At 43.9% G+C, this 17,339-nt stretch overlaps 1 protein-coding gene across 19 annotated transcripts in view; it reads right to left on the minus strand.

Moving 5' to 3' along the window:
- Positions 1-17,339, minus strand: part of GAPVD1 (GTPase activating protein and VPS9 domains 1) — a 1,092,811-nt gene that overhangs the window by 884,106 nt on the left and 191,366 nt on the right. For 18 of the 19 annotated variants that reach the window (XM_069609416.1, XM_069609426.1, XM_069609418.1 and 15 more), the window contains one exon: positions 6,252-6,458. In XM_069609416.1, coding sequence (XP_069465517.1) covers positions 6,252-6,436 — 185 coding nt within the window. In that variant the 5' untranslated portion in view covers positions 6,437-6,458. The remainder of the gene's footprint in view (positions 1-6,251; positions 6,459-17,339) is intronic. The other variant, XM_069609413.1, reaches the window with a different exon arrangement.

A 17,339-nucleotide genomic window follows, 5' to 3' on the forward strand; every position in this document is an offset into this window, starting at 1 on the left:
TATTTCCCAACATTATGGATTACAACCAAACAAAAATGGGACAATTAAAATTAGAACATGTATTTTTTCTTGTCCAGATATACTCCTGTCAAATACATCTATTATTTCCTTTAAAAAAACGTTTGTTTGAAAAGTACAGAATACGCCCATCGCATAATATACAGAGTATAAATGTAAGTTGAAAAAAGTTTAAACAATTGGCACGTGAAATGTTTACTTTTGCAATGTAATGAATTAAAGAAGAGAAATCAAGAACATGAATGTTAGATATCACGTTATGCTGCAACTTGCAGGAAAATATACAGACACAAACCAGTTGGTAAAAAAATGAGTAACATCAGGTTGACCAATTTAGTGGCATGAAGTTTACTCTGGACAAAAAAAAAGAAAATTCCATCCATTCAGGGGTACCAGACAAATTTGCCTTTCATCAAATTAAACATATTTCATAGCACAGAATGCTAATGAAAAGTGATGGAAAAACGCTTTGCTCAAGAAAACCTTCAGCTGCAAAAATGACAGACGGAAATGAGACACTCACAGTAGAAACTCTTTACAACAATCTACCATTTGCATAAGGACAAGACCTGGATCACTGTCCAACATAAACAGTCTGCACAACATTACTACTCATGCACCAAGCATATGGTACAGTTTTCACACTGAACTTAATGACCTTGAGGCACAAGCCATTAAATGGTGAGATGGGAGTGCAATATAAAACCTCAAATAATTAACTGAGGATTACTCCATCTGACAATTCAGTTTGGAAAAATATGTACGTGGATTGGGAAAGGTTTCCATTGATATGGCTTCCAAGCGCAGTGGGGTGGAAGGCCCTTCGGAGGACTGCAGTCTGTGGAAGCATGAAAATCAGACGAGCAAGGCATTGCATGGGAACAGTAATTCGAATGAAGTTACTATTCAATTACTAGCAGGGATGACTAGTTTAAAACTTTATAAAATCATGCAGAGAATTGTGTTCAGGCGCAGAGATGGCTTTGTCAGTGACTATGTGACAGCTGGACCGAATTTTTTGTGGCACTCCGCTGTATTCTATGGGTTATGATATGATATATGGCATTTGTAACGCGCCTATACACAGGTGTTTCAAGGCGCGACGAGGCAGGGAGGGGAGGAACAAGGGGAGACAGACAACGATCCTACTAGGCCAGGTGTCATTCAGATCGCGCAAGTGCAGGGGTGGGGGAGGGGGAAAAGTGCAAGGGGAAGGGGAGGGGGGGAAGTGCAGTACAAGGTAAGTGGCGTAAAGTAATAAATAAATAAATAGGGCCAGCTGGTGGCAAGTGCAAGGTAAGTGAAGAACAAGTGCTGGGAAAGGGGGGAGCTGTAGGGATACAGAGACAGTCCCGCAGTGCAGAGGGGTTCCAGTGCATCAGTGCAAGTGGAGAGTGGCTGGGCCCAGGACCGAGGCCGTTAAGAGTGGTCCAGTTGCAGAATCAGTGCAGTTTCAGTGAAGGATATTAGCTGTTCAGCAGGGGAGAGGGAGAGAGAAAGCAGAAGCAAAGAGGAAGGTTTTGAGGTGCTTCCGGAACCGGAGATGGTTCTCCTCAAGTTTCAGGGAGGCAGGAAGGCTGTTCCAGAGGGAGGCCCCTGCCGCGGAGAGAGATCTACCCCCAGCTCGTTGCTTCGAGAAGCGGCTGACCCTGAGGGAGTTGGAGTCGGATGAGCGAAGGGCTCGGGAAGGAAGATATTTGGGAAGAGAGTTGAAGGTATTTAGGACCCAGGCCCCAGAAGGCCTTGTGGACAATGCAGAGGGTTTTGAACTTTATCCTCGCAGCCACTGGGAGCCAGTGTAGAGATTTCAGCCCTGGAGAGATACGGTCCCTGGGCTTGAGGCCAAGGACAAGTCTCGCAGTTCTGTTCTGGATGAGTTGCAGAGGGCGGAGAGTGGAGGCAGGCAGATTAAGATAGAGGCTGTTACAGTAATCCAGCTTCGAGAGAACCAGGGCTCGGGAGACAGTGAGCTTCTGGGGGAAGGAGAGGAAGGGAAGAATACCTCTGAGGAGGTGCAGCTGGTAGTGTGACTTCTTAGCAACGTCAGAAATATGAGGAGAGAAGGAGAGTGTGGAGTCGAAGATGACCCCAAGGTTTTTTGCCTTGCAGGTAGGAGCAGGGAGGGGGCCATGGGAGGCAGGCCAGAGAGCTGCAGGGAAGGAGGGAGTGGGTGTACCGATGAGTAGAATCTCAGTCTTACTGGCATTAAGGCAGAGGTCATTGGCGGCACACCATTCCTGGATAGCAGACAGGCAGTCAGAGATGAGGGAAGGAGAGGGGGAGGCTGAGGGTAGCCTGAAAATGAGCTGGGTATCGTCCGCATAGCACTGGAAATTAGGGCAGAGAGCGGCGATGCGGTGGGCAAGGAGTGCCAGATACTGGTTGAACAGCCAGGGAGAGAGATTAGATCCCTGGGGGACACCACAGGTGGAGAAAAAGATGTCGGAGAGGAAGGACCCCAGTTGGACCTGGGAGGGTCGATTTGAAAGGAAAGAGGTCAGCCACGCCAGAGCCTGACCAGTGATACCCAGGTTTTCACGGAGACGGTTGAGCAGGATGGCATGGTTGACAGTGTCAAAGGCAGAGGAGAGATCGAGCAGAATGAGAACACACGGAGTGTTGGAATCGAGGTTCAAGAGCAGGTCTTCACGGATGTTCAGGAGAGCAGTTTCCGTGCTTCTGGCAGCTCTGAAGCCAGATTGATGGTCATGAAGACTACCAACAGATTCAGCATGGAGGTTAAGCTGGGAGATGGCCAGTTTCTCCAGGAGCTTGCCCAGGAAGGGAGTGATGGAGATAGGGCGATAGTTAGCCGGGCAGGAGGGGTCGAAAGAGGGTTTCTTGAGAAGAGGATGCACAAGGGAGTGCTTGAGGGGGGGAAGGGAAGACTCCAGAGCCAACTATAACTCCCAGGCCAACTGTTGACAGTTGAGGGCTAGACTATACTTTACATGCAGAACACATGCACACTGAATAACATGCAGTCAATGAAAAACAACTTACAACCCTGCACACCAACAACTGGCCTCTTGCATAGAGGTCCCATTTAACTAACACTGCACCTGCCAATCCCTCCCCCTTTCTCCCGCTCTACGATACACGAAATCTTATGTGCAGCAAGAAAAGCACCTGTGAGTTGGCAGATTGTGGGTTTGGGGGCTTAGGCAGTATGCAAACTGCAGACAATTACCATAAGCAACCGCTAAGGGTTATGGGAGGCAAGATACATTCGTTCAGAGCAAGGGCTACGAGAAATTTGGAGCTGCACTCACCCATTTTGCCTGGCTTACCATACGGGTTGGCAGGCTGAGAGATGCCTCAAGCACACTACCATGCTCAGGTGCTGTGCTCAGTGGCCTGCTGGGAATTCTGACTTTCAGGCCAGGGCAAGGAGTTTGTAAGGTGTTCGTCTGGGCAAGGGATAGACTTCCTGCTCATTTCGCTTGACATGTTGCCCCAATTGATTCTTCCAGTCCCACTAGATATGGCCTTGGCCAGGGCCCAAGTCTTCCGCCATAGCCACTGCAGATAGTGCTCCAATTGGTTTCCTAAACGGGCCCACTAGCCATGGCCATCGTGGACTGGGGTGATCTTATGCAACTGTAAATGAAAAATTCTTAACTAAATTCATCCCAACTATGAAACCTTCCCTCTGACATAAGGCAGTCGCTTTTGTATTAATTTTAAAAAAGAAACTAAAAAAAGAAGCAGCCCAATATCAAGAAAAGTTAAATAAGGTTTTATGAACACTCAGGGTATAAAAACTTAAATCAAAGCTCAACTCCATTTACAAAGAAATGTCGGACTTAAGATACCAGCTATGAAAATATCTTTTTGACTTCCCCTTTAAAAACTCAACCTTCATTCTATGTTTCGTTGGCGTCATCTCAGAATGAACAGACGCAACAAAAATAAAACACTAGCTATGGCATCCCAGGATCTAGACATTTTATATGAAATGGGGAAGAAACTCCCACTGGTAACTATGAAAAGGAGTAGAAAAATGTCCACCTAGTCAAGATCTATTTGACGCTTAAGAATATAACTGATGCAGATGTAATAACAGGAGAAAGAGATGGGAGATATTGATCGAGATGGGGACAGACCTCTCCCTTCACAGAGCAAGGCAGAGGCCTGAATCTCTCAAGCCTTCAATTGCATGGTGGAGAATCAGAATGAGAATGACAAGTAAGAAAACTTACTCTATAGATTGGCCCTCTCCTTAATACAGAATGTTGCAGAGGCGAAAACTCAATTACAAATTAAACAATTGCTCAGGTTTATGAAAAATTCGATTTTTTGTTTGAAGTAACAAAGGACAGAATTCCAATAACTTTACCAATATGTTCTATTACAGTCCTGCTTCAGAAGGGAAAAGGAAAACTTTAAAATGATAAGATTGAGAAACATATTTTGATCATTCATTAAATATCATATCACAACATTGCAGTATTCCAAGCCAAGATATTTAGCTAAAACAAAATGAATGTTGCGTTAAATTGACTATTGAGTTTGGGCAAGAAACACTGCCTGAAAGGTATGAAAATAGGTCTATTTATTAATAGCAGTGTCATGTCCTCCTCAAAGCAATTAAACCAATATTACATTCAAATAAGACCATTTCTTGAAATGGAAGAAATGCCATTAGTGTAAAGCTAATGGCAAATGCTTTAGATGTGGCATTCACACTGACAGGGGTCAACATTGGAATTCATGAATCAGGAGCTGGAAGTAGCTCCTGGGTGTCCAAGGTTTCTCTCAGACTAGGAGCTATGGAAGATCATGACCCAAGAACTATAAAGGGATGTCTCATGAATACATTCCCAGGATGAACGTTGAATGGATGACTAAAGAAATGATAAAGCACACAGATTTAAATAAATGCTACGCTTGTAAAGCGATAGATGCATTTGTTAGAATAGCCACTAGGAATGCCTGAAAGATGGGACCTTTTTATTTCCAAATTGTGGCATTTAACCAAACATGTATATTCAATAAACACCTCTTACTATTGCTACTTAGCCCTATATTTCGCTCTCTAATAGACCATTCGATTTGTCGCAGTGACTTGCTTAACATTTAATTCTCATTTACATAGCTTTCTTTTACTTCCTCTGTGCATTTCTCTCTTTTCAGTTCTTCTGTCTTGCTGTCAATTCATTTAATAATTAACGACCTTTGCTACAACATCCTTAACCTGTCACTACACATGTATGTTATTTCTTTTATCATTGCAGCCACATTTCTATCTCAGCTGCAACCTCTCCCTGCTGCTTTGTATCCGTTACCTATAAAACCTTCATCCTTTAAATGCCATCTAGTGGCTTCCTGAATCATCTTGTATACAATTTTCCCAGACACATAGTGAATGTCAGAGGTATTTTTGCGTTGGACCAGTTGGCTTGGGGAGACAAAGGTAGCTCTGGTAGAAGTTGGTGTCCAGTTAATCAGGCTCTTTTAGGCCTTATCCAGGAGGTAAATAGCTCCCAGCAATTTCAAACCCGGCCCTGGCAAATCTATCCATGCCATTGCGGAATGGCTTGATTTGACCATTTACTAGAAGAATCATTTTAAATTAACAAATGGCTATAAACAAAGAAAATTCTGTCTTTGATGATTCTTCTAGTTACAGGATTTTTTTTAACGTTACAATGCTCAATTGATCAACGTGCAGGTCTGATGGATTACTTTTTAATCATTCATTAACAAACATGGACCCGGTTACTTTACCTCTAGTAGAAGAAACTTTCAAAATCCCAACGAGTATAACTTCACTGGGGATGGAAGTGAACGACTCTCTCCCCACTTCGCCACCCCCATCCTCCAGTCTCCTACTTGAATGCTTCAGAAACCCCCTAGCTAACCGCTAAAACCGTAGTGTCAGTCCAATATTACAGACATGCCAAAGTCAGCTCAACTGGCTAAGGAGGCCAAGAGCACCTCGAAACCCCTGCAATGTCAAAAGAATAGCCTCCACCCATCAAGGCCGACAATGATGCTGAATAGCCTACCACACTAATGGTCGATTAACATAGCAATTACAGCTTCCAAGGAATCTTTTTGTCACACGCACAGTGCACAAGAACTCATGACTTCACGATAGTTCAAGCCAAAACACTAAAAAAAGAAAAGGGGGGCAGAGCATCATAAAAAGAGACCAACGATTCAGAAATACAAGGCAGAGCTCTGGAAGTTCAGGGCATGGCCTCAATACAGAGTGAAAGGTAGGTTACCTTGTGAGAATGAGTCTATCCAAGTTTATCCTCTGCTGCTTGGATATCCAGGACGTGTGATACAATTTCTCTGCTGTCTTAAGAACATCAGTATTGAGTCGCTGGATGAGTTGCTTTTCTGAGTTCACATATAGTCGCTCTTGCTTGAGGTGATGCGCCAGAGAATGAATGTCTAACTTGACCATGTTTGAACAATCCGGAAACTTTCTGTCAAAACAGAGAACATGTTTAGAATGCAGGGCTTATGCATACAATTTTATCAGTATCAATATACAGTAATCAATTATGTTCCCACCGACTGGTCAGGAAAGAAGATGCTTAAGTCAAACTCCCTGTTGATCACAAATGAAGAAATTCCAAGCAGACTGATGCAAACCTATCCCACACACTTTCTTCTGTCCTCAGTTTGAAAACGGTCTGTCAGACCTGGATAGTTGATTACACTGAATAATAGAGGGAATAAAGTTGAAAACCAGCACAATTCTGATTCAATTATATCTGACATTTATATGTACTCCTGACTATTGCTGGCACTCGTGATACACGTCATTACTCAAACAACCTTTTGTCATTTTTTCCAATGAATGACGAGTATAATGCAGTCTCCTTGGACACCCATACCTAAAAATAACCATTCATGGAGAAGTCATTGTTTGCTGGTTCAAAAGGTGAAATCCATTAGGCATGTCAGTTGCAGTAGGTAATAAGGGCAGGTTTTCGCTTTGATGAAGCATGAACACAGTATTATTTAAGCTTCAACGACTATTGAGGAATATGCATATTTCCTTAGCTATAAGGCCCGTTTTCCCTCTCAAAGGCTACATGATTAGAGGAAGCTCACTGGTGCTCAGCTGACATACAAATTTAAACCTTAATATGGGAGACACATCCACCGCAGGAGTGAACATTCTGTGGCAAGATCGAGACGAACACGCCAAATGTTGTGGAAAGAATACATTCATCGCGACTTGTCGGTTTCCACCCACATGTCTTAATATTCCCCTCCACTGCTAGTACATTAGAGCTCCTTTTCTTGATTTAACAGAGCTTTGATAACCAAGTGCTGATCATGCAAACCAAGCAGAAGGCTCCTCCACCTTCCATTCGATTTTGGGATATAGCGCGAGTATGTCAACAGGGATTAGGAACCTCGCCCCATTTCCCAAGAACATTCGGTTAGGTGGTCTGCTCATACAGAAAGCATCTGCTCATTTCAGTTCCTTCATATTATTAGACGTGTTTATTGCAGTAGCTTTCCAATGCATTGTGAAAAACTGGGAGACTTTCCCCAACCTATATAACAAAATGTGGTGGAACTAAATGTGCCTAGTTAACAAGATGAACACCGCCAAAATGTCCAGAGTATAAAACATAATGCCTTTTAGGTAATTTATTACCGATTTTCGGTCACAAAATGGACTTTTTTGCCGAGATACCCAAAAACCAGGTGCAAAAACTAAAAAAATAAAGTAAAAAGAAGTAGAAATGTGTGAGCTGTAGCATTTTGAGATTCGAGTAGGAACAATACCCAGATTCTGAAAACTTATCAGGGGTTGAAATAGGACTTCTTGCAGCAGGAGCTAGAAGTAGATACTCGGTGTCACGATTAAGACACCCAGGACGAACCTATTGTGATACAGGAGCTATTAAGGTCTAGTCATGGGAACAGAGTGCCTGAAAGATGGTGCTTTCCCCCATGCCCCCAAACTGTGCAATGTGTAACCCCTGAGCAGGGATTTAACAACAAAATAAATACATTTGAAATAAGGATCGCTGGCGCGTGATACCACGCCAGTGATCCTACTGCTGCTGCCTGCTTCTTCATGCTGGCGCTCCCTTGACAAACAGGGGAGCGTCCGTAATCAATGCTGGTCCCCCAGGTGGCCCCAGTCACTCCAATTCCTGGCGCTCCCGATAGCACCCAACGTTTTCAGCCTATTGGGCGGTTTACAATTAACCCCCGACAGTTACCTCGCCAGGACTACCTGGGTCCCACCTGGCAGACATGGCCCAGATTCAGAACAGTTGGGTAGGACCCCAACCACGCTGCCTCTGATTTCTGGGCTGCATCTTGCACAAGCATCCCAGCCATATACAAGACTTTGGTGCCCCCACACATTGTTGTCGCTTGCCATTGCCTACTGCTAGCCGCACCTTGAGGCAGTGGGCTGGTAAGTGTAGGAAATATAAGGTGTACCTAACGGTGTACCTATATACCAAGAGTGAAGAGTATGTACCACCCCCCACTCTCCCTACTTGCAGGGCCGAGGCCAGCGGCCTACTAGGCCCAGGCTGAGGCCAGCGGCCTTCCGAGGCCCAGATCCGTCGTGCAGCAGCCGACGGTCGATGTCTTCTCCAGCCGTCGTCGAGGGTCGACGTTGGGGTGGGGAAGGATGTTAATAATTTTAAACTTCAATAATAAGCAAAAGTATGGCTAAGGCCAGGGAACTCCGCAAGATGCTTCCGACCAGTATGGCGGAAAAAACAATCTGAGGATCCTAGACGCGTGAGGGATCTTGGGTACAGTGGACGTCACACTAGGGATAGTATTACTGGCACACCTGTGTCGACGCCCATTTTCGAGTTTCGAAAAACAAACTGTAATACTCCGCAGCTTCCACTAGATGTCGGCCTATGCACAGCATGTGATCTAAGCAGATTCCACAAGCCTCAGAAATATATATATATATATATATATATATGTTTTGATACAGTGTGCTGTAGACGTGTATATATTTTTCGTAATACTTTCATATTTTTAATATTTAAAAGGACTTATCTTTTTGATTAGATATGCAGCTGCTTAAGGTTAGTTTAATTTGTATATAGAGTCTTGTGATTTCCTTTTTGTATAAAAAAAACCTCTCAAAACCCTGCTGGTGTACCTGAAGTGAAAAGTATAAGTGAGCATATAACATCTAAAAGAACCATACACCAGCATTCCTTTGTCCGTCTTCCCTTCTGTGTGCCAGTAACTATAACCTTGTGTCTCTTTTCTTAGGGGTATTTGGGGTTCCTGCCCTAACCTTCCTATTTTCCCTACATTCATCCCCTTCACAGCAGGGCTCACTGCAGTGACCTTGAACCCATGGAAGCGGGGTTTGGAGACAAGTAAGAGGCGGGTCAGGTTCTAAGTTAAGGCTTCAGATATACATTGTGTGCCAAGCTACACTGGTCTCCCAATAAGGTGCGTAATACGATCAACCTACATCTTTGGAGGCACTGCTGAGATCACCTTTGGTGTACCTAAACCCCTTCCTATCCTACCTGCTTACCTCATACTCCTCCCCCCCCCTTTTCATTCCCGGGGTAGAGTACAGTCTGCTAGTGCAAGTTTCCGTTTTTTTTTTCCAGTCAGTTTTTTTGTGCACGTTTTGGATAGGGATTTGTATATATCATTATATTGATTGTGTTCTTGATTTGTTAACGGATTTGCCACCATATCTGACAGACTGGTACCATCATGGATCGGCTTCAGGTGGCCAGTTGGGCTGAGGGGATTAAAGGGATGTTCCGGGACTTTTTTTTATTGTCCCTACGGTTCGGCCATGTGTTTTTAAGCATAAATCGGTAGATCGTAGAAAACTTTCCTATGGACCTTACCCGACTTTTCGTCCATTAACGCACTCGAAATCAGCTGCCATTTTGTGATAATCCTATCACTTGCCGCATCGCCCTGGCTGACCTGCTTCTGCGGCACTAAATCAAATCCACCGCCCCTGAGCCTGTCATCAGCAGACTCGTACCGCCCATTTCCCAACGCCAAAGCACGTCTCGTGTCAACAATCGCTGCGCCTCAGCTAATGAAGTGTCGCCATGGAAATGGCAGGACGCCTCTTTCCTCAATAAGTATAAACACACCGTTTCACAACACACAGCAGCAGATTTTCGATTCCATTACTCTCTCTGTGTTACTTTGAGTATTCTGTGACTCGTTTCTGTGCTCTGGTCAGCTACCTTCGCCGCTTCTAGGCCTTGTGAACACCTGTACCATCTCTGTAAATTATTTTACTTTCTTTACCACACAATGGCTACAATAATGCCATATATGTACAAGCCCGAGTACACCGAGGAGGAACTACTGGAAAGGCAAGCACGCGAAAACGATGGGGATTCGGACGGCAGTTGGGAGGACCAGTCAACGGATGAAGAGCCTGGACCATGTCGCATGGACGGCGTCTCCACCTGGTGCACGTGCAATCGGTGCGAGCTAATGCCAACTGAGGAGGAGAACTGCTGCTGCCGTGAAAATTCCGGGTGCTTGGCCTACATTTCGGAAGGCGAGCCAAGTCCGCAATGCATCACCGAGCTGCCAGAGTTCAGGGAAGCCTGCCTCTCACGGACCGTGTTGAGGATGATGATGGTGCTTATGCACTGTTCGTCCGCGTAATCCGAGTAACGAGTAAGTATACTCTGGTTGTGATGTCAGTGATGCCACTTGGTTCCATATTGTACATTTTCTAGATAGATTTTTTTTCAAAGCAGAATGACATTTTTTACCTGAATCGACATTGATAAGAAAGTTTTATCATTTTAATACATTTTGCATCTTTCTTTTTCACAGGTGGTACAGGCTGGTAGCCTATCGTTGCTTCACTTGGTGGCTTCACGGGAGGCTCGGACACCGCGTTCGGAGAGTAATACCTGCCTGTGCGGTACTTGCCATTAGACAACATTTCCCCAGCGACAGTGGACAATACCGCGGATTTTCCCTGGATGTGCTGCAACCGGAACTTTACAATGTGTAATGTTTATTATTTATGTTCAATTGAAATTAAGATCTAAAATAAAACCCAACATATATTTTAACAATGGTTGTTACCACACCACTTTGTTCAAGCGTTGGCAATAAAAGGCCGTTGGATTTTATTGATACAAAATATGGTTATAGGTAAATAATCAATATGGTTGATCATAATAAATCATCCTTTTGGGCACCGGGTACAGAGATGACCCCCTCTGGCCCGTGCCGCCTAGCCACCACAGGCCAGCATGCTGCTGACTAACTGCCTAGGCATCCAGGGTCTCCAGGGTGAACTGCAACCATATATTCTCCAGGAAGGTTGAGGTATTTATAAACTCACCACCCTGCCTTCCATGTACTAGATCCTGCAGCCTGCCTCTTACATGCAGTTAGATGGCCTCTCCTTGGTGAGGCCCTGCGGCAAACGAGTCTTGTCTGCACGACCACCGCCCCAATCCACCCCGCCCTATCAAAGGCAGTTCGCACCGGGGTACTTGCGCTGGCAAGTGGAGCTGTCAGGGAGCGATAAAGGCCAAGAGGTGCCAAAGACCATGTACACTTCAAAGTTGTCTATAGAGCATGGGTTGTTGTTCCCATGTCTACCTCCAGACCCCGTGTCTCCTGCCAAGCATCCCCCCTCACGCTGGACGCCCCCCTGCAAACCGCATAATGCCACGACATTCACGTCATTCATTCACAAACACACCCCTGTTTCGAATTCTTTATAACCCACTTCATATTTCTAATGAGAACTTCTTTGCGCTTTGCTAGTCAACCCGTGAAGGTGCTGGTTATCTGCTCTTCCTCTCTGTGAACTTCCGTGACCACTTCGAGCAAACTCGTCAGTTTGCAACCTGTGAACTGCTCCCTGTTCTACGACAAGAAACTACTCTGGTCCCTGCATCTAACTGTTTGTTCGTCAAGGTAAGGCCATGTACCATAATCATTTTGCGTCCAATTATTTTAAATTATATCTATTTGCTAGTAGTCATCAAATTGCATCCATGTTTTCTTTTCGTTCAAGACAGTACATGCAAGGAACTAGTCACATGTTCTGAGTTTAGTCAAATTATTTTTCTATTTTTTTAAAGTTATTCAAATACTTATCCGCATGTGAATAACGTGTATAGTTCCAACAACCAAAACGAACCTTGCATTGAACCTTTTATGTATCATTTAATTTTTTAACACATTGGTATTCATAGAGAATTGTTGATCTTTACTTTTCAGAACTTTCCACAATGCCTGCCTGTTCCATTGGCGGTTGCCCTTCGAAGACCCATAACAAATCTGAAGGTACTATAATGCATGTTTTCCCTAAGACAATAGATCAGATAAGAGAATGGGTCCGATATTGCGGATATCCACCGTCTGAGCTTGAAAGTAGAGTCCTAGAAGTCTTTGCGGACAAGAGGGGTGATCGATACCACATCTGCAGCAGGCACTTTAGCTCAGACATGTACTCCACATCATTGCTAATAAAGAAGAACACACCGCGAGCGAAGCGAAAATTGCTCTCAACCCCTATTCCCACTCTATTCGTCCACATCCCTCCAATGGTGAGTCAAGTTTACGGATTCATCTCTCGGCCTTGCGGTAGTGTGTAGCATTAGCTAACAATTTCCCCATTTATGTATCCACTCAATATGAAGGCGGAAGATTCTCCATCCGTGTCGTTATTGCAGTCATCAGTCACTTCAAGCGCCTATCGGGTAATCTTACTTAGCTATTCTGCCACTGACTTGTTTTAGGCATGTAAATCAATAGTTTTAATTTATCGTGTGATTATTTTACCTAATGGTACACCCTTGTACTCGTCCTCTAGTCTTTGTTTTCAGTTATAATTATTGTTATCCAAAATAATGCAAGTACTGTCTTTCAGGGAGATGCTGAGGTGTCCAACGCATTGACGACAACCGTTGATGTCACTCAGATGCTCGAGGTACGTTTCCGGACAGTTCCATCGATGGAGATCATCAGATCTTGCATTCTTGTAGCGTGATTGTTACACACAATGTTTCTTTCGTTTTTAGCCATTGATATGTCCTTCTGTCGTCGCCCTCCTATGTGTCTTCTTTTTTCAATATTGTGTTCATTACTAATGAAAGTCCTATGTTTCAGGGAGTCGATGGAGCATTAGTCCAAGAAGAAGGGGGAGCATGCAGTTACGGGTCGGCGCAACAGCTTGCAGAAGTGTGCACCGCAGTTGCATCGTTCCTTGATGTTCTTATGCATTTCGAGGTATGCATACTGACAGTTCGATCAAGCGAAATCATATGACGTGATTACATCCGCTATACTTCCTTCTTTATTAACGCAAGTACTATGTTTCAGGGAGATGACGGAGCTTCTTCTACAAGAACATCACCCCTAGTAGTTGATGCAGATCTCTGGGTGGTGACACTTCCAACGATCGAGCAAATCGAATCATATTTAGATATCCATTATTTATTTTAGACAACTGATCATTTGTGCAGGTCTATTTAGATGAGCCGTTGACGCCTGCACAAAGTTTCTGTTCTTTTTAACAAAATAGAAAACCATACTAATGCAATTACTGTGTTTCAGGGAGTTGCTGAAGCGTCATCTTCAATAATATCATCAATGGAAGTCTATGCGGAGCCCGAGGTATGGATCTTGACAGTTCCATCTAACTAGATCAACAATGCGTGAATAATTGTCGTTTGAATGTTCTACACAAAGCGTTCATTAGTGTTTTGCTATTGAGATGTACGTGGGTATTGGTCCCCAAGTACATTTTGTGTTTTCAATATTATTATACATACTAATGAAAGTTCTATGTTTCAGGGAGTCGATGGAGCGTCAGTGCGTGATGGATGTGCTTATCATGAAAATATAGTCGTTTCAGCGCAAGAGGAAGTGGAGACATGCACACACGAGTCAGAGCAACAGCGTCCTGATGTTGAAGTTCGAGGCAAGAAAGTTTCAAAGAAAAGAAAGCAAAAGAAGGTTAGTGTCCTGGTCACTATATTATGTTGTTTTTCACTGTTGATAGTTCAATACTGTAAGTTGTGTTTAAACTGAACATCCCTTTTCCAATCTGTCCTCTAGTTGCGAGTGGGTGTACGAACTAGATCTACACAGACAGTGAAGCGAACGAGAGATGTTGCTCGTCAAACCTTTTGGCAGGGACTTAAGACTGGAGATGCATCGTGCCAATCGGAAGAATATGAAGTGATTGACAACAGAGCTATACCACCACCAGCCATTGATAGTGAATGTCCTCCTGGTAGTTCGGATGCAGTCGGAGATCAATTCACAGAATCCACACCCGCAAAAACTAAGACCGCGAGAAAGTTGAAGAAATTGTTTTATTCACCCATCGCCGGAGAAGGAACAAATGTTGCAATGGAAGAGAATGAAGTGGACGACAATGAAACACCATCAATATCACTGAACATAGCGGAAGACGATATCAGAGATTCTACCTTTCATGTGAGTGACATGTCCTCAACGTTACAGGCCGAACCAGCTGGGATGCAGAGTGACAGTATAAGGAAAGAGGCCAAATTCATTGTATTCGATAGTTGTTTGATTGATATTATTATTCGGATGAAATGTGGGCATTCGGTTGGTGGGAAGTATGTGGGGAGCCATTGATTAATGTGACTCGTGCTATTCGAGGCACTAACCTTAAAATACATGCCACCTGTACAAAATATCATCCTTTCTCATGGTCTGCACAACCCATGCTGGGGCAACTGCCAGCAGGCAATCTACTTTGTGCAGCGGCTGCACTTTTTAGTGGTTCAAGTTTTAAAAAGTTAGAGTCTTTCTTTCAGTTTGTGGGAATACATTTCATTGCGAAAACTCAGTTCTACAAATACCAAACCGATTATCTATTTCCAGCCATTAGCGAAGCTTGGAGAATGGAAAAAATGTCTATTGATAGTACAAACGCGGGCAAACGGTTCAGGCTAGCCGGTGATGGACAGTGCAACAGCCCAGGATTTTCAGCCAAGTACTGCACCTACCACTTTCAGGACATGGAAAGTAAGAAAATTGTGAGTTCGGTGGTCGTGCAGGTGTCACAAAGTACATCCTCAGTGGCCATGGAGAAAGTTGGCTTTGTAGCATCATTGCAAGAACTACAATCGCGGGGAATGGTGATCGACCTGATAGCCACGGACAGACACGTTTCAATTGCCAAGACAATGAGGGAAGAGTACAAAAATATAAATCACCAATTTGACGTTTGGCATCTTGTAAAAACAATCAAAAAAATGTCGGCTGCAGGTAAAAAAAAAAAAAGATATGCAAGGTATTTCACAGTGGTCCAAGTCAATCAGCAACCATCTTTGGTGGAGCTCAAAAACATGTGGAGGGTCGTTGGAAATTCTACTGGAAAAATGGCGGTCAGTAATGCTACACTGTAGCAACGTTAACCGCTGGACCACAAACCAACATTTCCACAATTGTGAACATGGCCATTTGTCCACAGAGGAGGCACGGAAGAAGTAGTGGTTGATTCCTTCATCACCCACTCACAAAGCCATTGAAAAGATTGTATTTGATAAAACTATAAAAAGAGATTTGAGGGGACTCACGGAATTCTGCCACACAGGAGATTTGGAGGTGTTCCACAATATGTGCCTAAAGTACAGGCCAAAACGATTGCATTTTGGCATGGTGGGCATGATAAATCGGACTCTTCTAGCGGTCTTGGCACATAACCATAATGTTGGCCGTAACAAAGTAGGACGACCGGAACTTTAGGGACGCTTCGCTACAATAAGGCTTTCACTAAAAGAAGTAAACAATGGGTGATCAAACCAGTGTTTCAGGATATGCAATATGAGTTTATTGAGAGACTTATTGTTGATGTCCTAGATAGGCACATACATGGAGTTGTGAACGAACCTGTGCAGGGGACAACTGCATTGCCACCCAACATTGCCTATGTTCCATGTCCACCTAAAGCAGAGCTCATTGAGAAATACACATCACGGTTTAAATGATTGTAATTTGATTGTCTGTTCTCTCGAGTCTCCTCATGTTGCAGGCCCATTGAATATGTGTATCTATGTAATGTGTAAATAAAAGTGATTGCTCAGTGTACATGCAATGTGTCTATCCAACCTTGTTCATTTGTGCATTAAATTAAACCAAACAGTAATATAAATCATTTTTCAAAAAATATAGAATGTCTCCGTATGTATGCTTCTCAGGGGCTGCAAAGCACGCAGACAAAATGCAAAGATGGAGTGTAAATTTCAAGTCCTGTGAGATGGCCTTACACTGAATGTAGCTAACTAGGAATGTGTGCTCGTTCAAAGTGAAGGTCAGCTGCTTTGATTTTTTGCTGGGTGCCGGAATGGCCCACGACTCAGTATAAGGTTCTATTGTTATTTGACCTTGACAGGCCGGGACCATCCCGAAAGACTTCTTTTTGGGGGTGTGGTGCAATAACGTAAACGATAATGAATATAATTTCAGAAACGAAAGCCATTTAATGTTCGTTCATTAGAAGAAATAACGTCGGCATAGAAGGAGTGTTATTTCGGGGCTGCCCTACGCACAGACACAATGGAAAATGCAAATATAATGTAAGTAACTCTTTAGATGAGTTTATACCGCAATTTAATTACTATACAGTAGCTTTAAAGACGGGTTAAGTTGTACTTGTTCGTTCTATGTGGCATATTGTTTTGTACCGCGCACTATCTTGAGGAGAACCATCTCCTTTTATGGAAGCACCTCAAAACCTTCCTCTTTGCTTCTGCTTTCTCTCTCCCTCTCCCCTGCTACAACTTGTCCACTGTCTGCGACCTCGGTCCTGGGCCCTTCCACTCTCCACCTGCACTGCCTCCCTGTCAACCCCTGCACTGGGGGACTGTCTCAGTATCCTACAGCCCCCCCCTTGACGTATAATACCCAGTTGCACTGTCCTAGCTATGAAATAATTTCCCGACCTAATATATAAAATAAATAATTTTAATAAAGATCTGATGGTGAGACTAATTTCATTTTTTATGTTTTTAAAACAGGTACATCCTTCATTATTGTCTGTGTCACGAGTACCAGACACCGGCGGATGGCTTCTACAACCGCCAGTTGCTTCTCCGCGTGAACAACGTTACCACCCTGACCATTTTATGGGACGATCGCCAAGTACAAGTATGCCCTTACGCGGTACTAACGGCTAGATGCAACATACAGACCGTTGTGGTGGCATAGTGCCTCGTTGTTGGAACAGCCATGCGATTATCAGTGCGACCGAAGAGCTTATTTTATCGTAAACCAACACCCTGTGTACTGCACACGAACATCGCTTGCCTCAAGACGAACTGTTTTGATCGAGAGCAAAGAAAAATGCAAATCGC

The sequence above is a fragment of the Ambystoma mexicanum genome, chromosome 8 (assembly GCF_040938575.1).
Source record: "Ambystoma mexicanum isolate Mex_15411 chromosome 8, UKY_AmexF1_1, whole genome shotgun sequence".
NCBI classification, from domain to species: Eukaryota; Metazoa; Chordata; class Amphibia; order Caudata; family Ambystomatidae; genus Ambystoma; species Ambystoma mexicanum.